This window comes from Coenobita brevimanus, chromosome 18, assembly GCF_032717465.1.
Source record: "Coenobita brevimanus isolate Jiangsu-jjx chromosome 18, ASM3271746v2, whole genome shotgun sequence".
Lineage (NCBI taxonomy): Eukaryota > Metazoa > Arthropoda > Malacostraca > Decapoda > Coenobitidae > Coenobita > Coenobita brevimanus.
The window spans coordinates 8,286,278-8,293,826 of NC_136971.1; the positions used below are offsets into that span (position 1 = coordinate 8,286,278).

The 7,549-nt window shown below is 41.9% G+C and overlaps 1 protein-coding gene across 1 annotated transcript; it reads left to right on the forward strand.

Moving 5' to 3' along the window:
- The first annotated feature begins 922 nt into the window (after positions 1–922).
- LOC145391391 (zinc metalloproteinase nas-4-like) lies at positions 923–6,914 on the forward strand. The gene is made up of 7 exons (XM_080265995.1): positions 923–989; positions 2,582–2,752; positions 2,941–3,058; positions 3,469–3,659; positions 4,309–4,442; positions 6,418–6,507; positions 6,881–6,914. The coding sequence occupies exons 1-6, from the start codon at positions 923–925 to the stop codon at positions 6,496–6,498; spliced, it is 762 nt and encodes a 253-aa protein (XP_080122121.1). The 3' UTR covers positions 6,499–6,507; positions 6,881–6,914.
- The last annotated feature ends 635 nt before the right edge of the window (positions 6,915–7,549 follow it).

Consider the following 7,549-nt stretch of genomic DNA (forward strand, 5'->3'; position numbering starts at 1 on the left):
TACATAACAACTTCATTAACCCCATCACTACAGGAGGTCTTTCCCAAGATGAATACCATCGACTGGAGGTACCAAGAATAAAAAGAAGCATTGCATCATCGGACTGAAGGTTAATATGCCACATGAAGAGAGTAACTACTAAATAAGCCATCGGGGACCCTCCTAAGTCCACGAGAAGAATGGGCCTAGTGTGGTTCATTCTCAGATGTCTCGGATCCAGTCTGCTCCATCAGACTGAAGCATATGGATCACGTCCGCCAGACTTAGTTAGGTCGGTATAGATGCATTCAGGTCCACACACACACACACACACACACACACAAGCAGAGAAAATTGACATAAATGAATATATAACTTATAGGGAAGCATCAGCAAGAGGACACTGAAAAAAAAAAAAACATAAAAAGAGAGAATAAAGACGTAAGGAAATTCAGTTTCCCAAATAGGTCAATTGATCAGTGGAATGCACTACCGAATGAAATAGTGTGTCAAAACTATTCATAATTTTAAGGATATGTATGATAAAAATGGTTTAATACACGAGACAGTACGAGCTTGATTAATTCCTGTAAAGGTAAGAACACACACACACACACACATATTCACACGCGCGCATGCGGGCGAGCGACGAGCGTGAGAGAGGGAGATGGGGGGGGCTCATATTTTAGATGTCTGATTTTTTTATGCGTCATTTTTGAAAGACTACTTTTCCGGGGATTTTGTTATGTCCGCCTGTGACTGTAGTGTTGGCAGTGTTATTAGTTATGATAAAAATTACTTTTTTGTGGCTGTGGTACTGGAGCTGGTTTGGTTGGTTGTGTAATGATGATGTTGCAGTAATGATGGTGGTGGTGGTGGTGGTAGTGTGGTAGGACAGTATATATACCAGCAATGTGAGATGCATCATCACTCAACTACCACCATGAAGGCTGTGTGTGTGCTTGCCCTGGCCGCCGTCACCCTCGCTGCCCCAGGCCCACGTATCCCCAGTCAGTACCATCACATAGTCTTTCTGCATTCAGACGGTAGCATTTAGCTTAGGAGACATTCTATTGTACGTACTAGAAGAGTTACACATAGCCTTCACTAACCTTTCACTCCATTATGCCTATTTCTTGGATGACTGCCCTGCCAACTAGGCTATGGTTCAGGCAGATTTCACCGGGCTTTCCAGTAATATTGTGAAAAAATTAGTGAGCGGAATTGTACATTACTTGCCCATACTATCTAGCCTGGGAGATTTCTTAACGTCTCATCCTCAGCTAATTATTTTGCTTCTTACTGGTGCAAATTAAGTCGATAAGAAAAAAAAAAGAAAAAAGATCCTGATAGCGTACGGGAGAGTACTAAAGGTATAATATGCACAGTTAATGACATTATACTTGGGGTTTTATTCTACCTTGCGTAGATTGCCATTCTCGTACAGCTGTTCTCAACATACAGCCCTTCTCACCAGGCTGGAGGCAAAGTTATTTCGTTTCATTAACACTTCTCCTCTTACTGACTCCCTTCAGCCTATCTCTCCGCCACACTGTTGCGTCTTTATCTCTGTTCTATCTCTGCTTCAATGGTCACTCTCTTTTGAGCTCTCTGCTTGCATCCACTCTCCATTATGGTGGATGCCTTGCTTCTGTCTAGCAGCAAACTCACGGTCTCATTCCTTTTTTTGTCCAACTCTCAAGTGCAAGAATAAACCGATGCCCCCAGTCCTTCATGTACGCAAGAGGTCCGCAATGGAACTGTCATCCTCTTTCTGTATTTCCCTTTGCCAATGACCTCCATTCTTTTAAGCGCAGTTTGTCCAAGCATTTGGAAATCAACGGATCTTGAATTTCTCTCATTTTTTTACCTTGTAGGGAACAACCTTGCAGGCTAGGAAGCCTTTGGTTCCCTCTTTCTTGCATAGAAAAATTCGTTGTTTTATCCTTCCTGTAAAAGCAAAGTAACACATTAAGTTTTATTTAGCAACTAAGAATTTTATTTGCAGGAAGAACAAAAGAGCTAGACAGATTCTCCACTATCCATGTCCTTTTCGCGCAAATAGATCATAGCTATTGCAGGCAACTGATAATAAATTTGCTTGTGAGGATCGTATTCTAGGTAGCTTAGGAAGCTTCGTGGTGCTTCTTGGAGATTTAGTTTTGCATTGTACATCATAATATTGTCCTGTATATTACTTATACCGCTTTAATATCGACATAAGTAACATTAGTAACGTAAAAGAGGACACCAAGGTATAATAAGCAGAATTAATTGCTAAATAGCGGGTGTCACACAACCGCCAAAGCCACTTATTTGACCCTTATTCCGTACCTCTTGGTTGCGAGGCATACGGGGAGGTGTTAGACCCTCAACTCTTTAGTGAATATGCAGAAAAATAGCTAAAGAATGGGTGTCACGAAAACAATAAAGCCACTTAGTGCTTTATTAACTGCCTCCTCATTGTGTGGGTAGGAAAGGGGAAGGAATGGAAACCATACTCTCTGGTAAACCTGGATGAGTTCTACTGGGACAACATCAGAATAAATCGTTGAGGAACAGGCGTTCCATAGTCACTGTGTGACTGTTATTCATTGGTCAGAGACGGGGAAGGAGTGGACGCCAGACTCCCTCGTTAACCCCGATGAGCTGGGCGAATTCTACCAGGGCGACATCAGGCTGCCGCTGCCGCCCATGACCAAGAATGGACTGCTGGATGAGAGGTACCGCTGGCCCAATGGCGTTGTGTCCTACGAGTTTGGCTCAGAGTTCTGTGAGTACCAAACGTCATGTTGCCCCTGCTGTTATGGGAGAGAGAGAGAGTGAGACTTCTCCAAGATGATGATGATGATAGTGATGACGAATTTATATAATTCCTACAGTTATTTTGACTATGATGTTTCTATACTTCTGACTTATTATGACAATGTTTCTGTATCTCTGATATAATTTGCGGTTCAGCCTCATCGCAGATCAGCTCAGTGAGGGCGGCCATGGACGAGTATGAGAGTCTGACTGGCGGCTGCATCTCCTTCAAGGAGAGGACCAGCGAGAGCAACTATATACACTTCACGCAGGAGTAAGTATAACTTATAGATACAACCCTTTTTACTGTGGTGAATTGTACGAGATGAAGAACATTGGAAGTTGTAAACTGTTATAAACACAGCTCTTTTTGTTGCTATGTTATTTTCGACTGTTTTATATACTTTGTGCCTTTGGTGTCCCTTAAGGAAAAAAAAAAAATCCTGGCATTACCCGAAAAAAAAAAAAAAAAAAAAAAGAGTAGCCAGAGGGTTAAACCGATTGCCGTGGATTGTGCTGTAGTGGAAGACTGGGACTTAAGAAAATGTGATTGTGTGACTTAATGACCCCCGTGTACTTGACAGGGCCTTGAAAGAAATTTTGCCGCAAAGAATGCCTGGACAAAGCATCTTGAAAAATGATTAAGTAGACGCATACTCATTGACTGAATATAATTTTTTGCAGCGATAACCAGGGCTGCTACAGCTACGTAGGCATGATTGGTGGAAGTCAAACAATCAACTACCCTCAGTGGTGCCTTAACTCCTTCGGCTCCACCCTTCACGAGATGTACCACGCCCTTGGCTTCTACCACGAACAATCCCGCTTTGACCGTGACGACTATGTTACCATCATGTGGGAGAACATTGAGGAAGGTCAGTTTGTTCATCCTAAACATTGAGCAACGGGGAATGAGCTGCAAAAGGACGAAATTTTCCGTTAAGGTGGACGAACTATAGTGCCAGAGTAAGATCACGTGGGGGGAAACATTGAGGAAGGGCACTTTGTTTAGGCCCGTGCCAAACTGTCTATTGATATGACCCATTTTGACTAAGTATCTTGCTATCAGTTCCTTAATACACAAATAAATACGAGTAGCCTCACAGGTAAGTAGCCTCACAGGTATGTAACCTCATAGGTAAATGGCAGTCATTGGGAGTTAGGAGGAGAGTAGAACAGATACAAGGCATAGAGCTGAAGCAGGGGATAGTTGACATTAGCTGTACCACCCACCCCATGAGGCCAGTGGTTTAGAACTTGAACAAAAAGTGCCAGAGTTTACAAGGAACACCAATGGACCCATCTCAAGCATTACATAAATAATTTTAGCCTTAATTTCTACGGCAATGCTCTTTTTGCCTTAACTTTGCCTAAAATTGAGAAGTGCTACGTTAAGGATGAGGAGCCACATTATTGCCTTGGTCTGCTACTGAGCTACGTGAAATAATCTACAAACAAATGAAAATCTTAGCCTAGTTGGGGTTAAAGAACTATAACCTATTTCTTCTACTTCACTTGGTGCAGGAGCGGAACACAACTTTGACAAATACTCCTCTGATGTGATTGGCGGATTCGGGGAGAGTTACGACTACGGCTCAGTGATGCACTACTCAGCCTACGCCTTCTCTGCTAACGGCGAGAAAACCATCGTTACTGTGGTACGCTTAACTCTTTTATGTTCAGGATAACTTTAGTTTGCTATTTCAGTTAACCTTAGAGAAATTTTGTTTTAATTCTGATACCAATAGCCCTTTCATGATCAGGACGGTTCTAGTACTATATTCCACCTAATGCCAGACAAATTTTATTCGTATTAGTACTGGTACCAATAACTCTCTGATGGTCAAGACAGCTATTTATCTATCTATCTATAGGCAGACGCCTTAATCCCGCCTCCATGTCGCCCTGCCCCCCGCCAATTCACTGCATTTTTCCCAGCTCACACACCCCTCTCTCATATATCTCACCACTCCATCCCTCCATCTCATACTTGGCCTCCCCCTCCCTCCCCCCCTCCACCTCACTCACATACACTCTCCTCATCAGTCTCTCACTCTCCATCCTCTCCACATGGCCAAACCACCTCGATGTGTTTCTCCTAACGCTTCCCATCACATCCACATTCACACCACAACGCTCCTTCACTTCCTCCTTTGTCAGTCTGTCTCTCCATGTGACTCCACATGCTTTTCTCAAATAACTCATTTCCACTGCTCTCTCTCTTGACTTGTGTCCCTTCACCAAGGTCCAAGCTTAATTTCCTTACGTTAGAGATGGTAACACAGTACCGTCATGCAACAACTTTTTGACTTCCATGCCCATTTCTCTGTTTCTTATCACTGTTTCAAGGAACCAGCAACCTTTCTTCCCTGTTGTACCCTTTCAAGCACTTCGCCCTCTAAACTTCCATCCTTACACATCACACTACCCAATCACTCAAATGCACTCACATTTTCCATTTCCTCCTCATCCAGCCTCATAGTACATTCAGTGACTTCACTTCTCTCGAAGACCATAACTTTGCTCTTCCCTACATTCAACTTTAGATTCCGTTTCTTACACACTCTCCCAAACTCATTCATCAAGCCTTGCAGCTCCCCTTCGTCTTCACTTAATAACACAGTATCATCTACAAACAACAGTACAGGTAGTTTCCGAACACTGCCCTCTCTCATTAGGTTCGCTCCAACATCCACTGCCCTACCTTGTATCTCTTTTATAGCCCCATCCATATACAGATTGAACAACCATGGAGATATGGCACTTAAAGATAGCGCTAGTATCTAATTTCTTGACGTCAGATGAATTTTTTTTTTCAAATGAATGAGCCATTGGAGCCTAAATGTTAATACTAGTACTGATAACTCTCTGATGGTCGAGACAACTTTAGTAATAAGTTCCAATTAACGTCAGCTTTTTTGTTTTTTTAATTAGATGAGAATTAGTTGCAGAAGTCTTGGTGTTATAAAAGTTCCATTAGCCGAATGTAAATGTTTGATCTGTTTCCAGATTATAAAAAAAAAAAAAAAAAAAAAAAAAAAAAAGAAAAAGAAGGGGGAAAAAAAATGTAAACCATCACGAGGTGACATGTGGAGGTGTAGGAGGACTACTGGGCCTTGGGATAGGCTACTGCCCCCGAGATTTAGGCCCTGAAGCCTTTGCCCAGAGGAAAAAAAAAAAAAAAAAAAAAAAAAAAAAGATTCAGTTTTTCATTGCGATGGCGTCGGTTAAGTTACTTTTGTTACGCCAGACGATTTAACTCAGCTAAAGCGATATTTTTCGAAATATAGTGGTTAGATATAGCCTTCGTCAACCCTTTAGAAAAGCGTCTTGGTGGCAGCAAGAATAAAACCTTTATCTTAACCCTCTTGAATCGGGGTGACCTTCATAGTTTCGTACAGCTTCGAGATGAATATACTCATTTACGGAAGGCCTCTTGTATCAGAGAGGTTTAGTAAGGCTGTATCTAACCTCTGCATTTCGAAAAGTATCTTGTGAAGTGAATAAAACTGCTAGAAAATTGCAAGAACAAAATGAAATAAACGCCACCCGGATTTTAGGAGTTCAGGGCTTTCCTAGACCCTAATCAGCCGTGCACTCCACCCATCTAAATATAGCAAATGTTTTCTTCAGGACCCCAACGCGGTGATTGGCCAGCGTGACGGCCTCAGTGACGTGGACCTCAGGAAGCTGATGAACATGTACAACTGCTAGACAGTCCAGGTACTATATTCATAAACATTCGTAACAGGTTTACCTATATTCACTTACAATTGATAGTTCAGTTGTCTGTATTTACAAACATTTTTCTTTAACAGTTCCTAGCAAGTCCACCTATAAAATTTATTTACGACGGCTAGTGAGTCCAGATATACATATAATTACAAACTTTCTTGAGCTTAAGTTGTGTATGAGATTTCTGGTTTACTTTGTGCTTTCTTTTTCACTCATACAGCTGCCAAACACTGTTTCACAATTAGAGTGAATATTAATATAGAAAATACAAGTAAGTCAAATTATTTTGACCATAGTAAACTATCCTAGAAGTATGGTTATTGTAAAAGCTCGTGTTGATGCATTACAAATACTTACCCAGGATAACAGCACAGTCCTTCGGCAGCAGCAAAAGGTCCCCCATATTGGTAGAGTTCAGACGCTGCTCAGCATCAGCCACCGGGTCATCTGACAGCCTCTCAATGTCAACTTACCAGTGGGGGGAAGCTTTGCTATTTGGGGGCAGCAGATAAATAAAGTTATCGAAGCACTAACACTGTCTTGTATATTATTTACCATAACGAAGGAGAATAACCCTTCATTACGAAAGTTTCTCCTATGCAAACTAAAATAGTTTTGCAGTAGCAAGCATAAAACATACAAAGTGGTTCCTGAAATGTGAGGACAGTTCCTCAGCCAGCACGCTAGAGGTCTGTGGTGACAGTTGAGAAGCCTTATGTTGGGAATGTTTTGGTTGTGCAGTACAACTGTCCCACCGTGAAAGGATATGGCCACTTCTCACAGTACTGCACATTTGAGCTTCCTTTAAAATAATAATAATAATAATAATAATAAAAAAGGCAATTCCTTGATCCCTAGTCGTCTGGCAGCAAGATTATGCGCCGTCCGGGGGTATTTTCAAAAGCTGATAAGGAATCCTAACGTTTGAGACTGAGTCTTGCTGATATAGGCCGATATGCGGAGGTCGGTGCACCGAAGTACCACCCTTGCGAAATTCTATGTTTATCAGTTTCAGGTGGTAATGGGCTAG

Bases quoted from the DNA above. Each gene is read 5' to 3' on its own strand.
- LOC145391391 (XM_080265995.1), top strand. From the start codon at position 923: ATGAAGGCTGTGTGTGTGCTTGCCCTGGCCGCCGTCACCCTCGCTGCC. The intron at 990-2,581 runs GTCAGTACCATC...TTCATTGGTCAG, and splicing joins CCCAGGCCCACGTATCCCCA to AGACGGGGAAGGAGTGGACG. The intron at 3,660-4,308 runs GTCAGTTTGTTC...CACTTGGTGCAG, and splicing joins GTGGGAGAACATTGAGGAAG to GAGCGGAACACAACTTTGAC.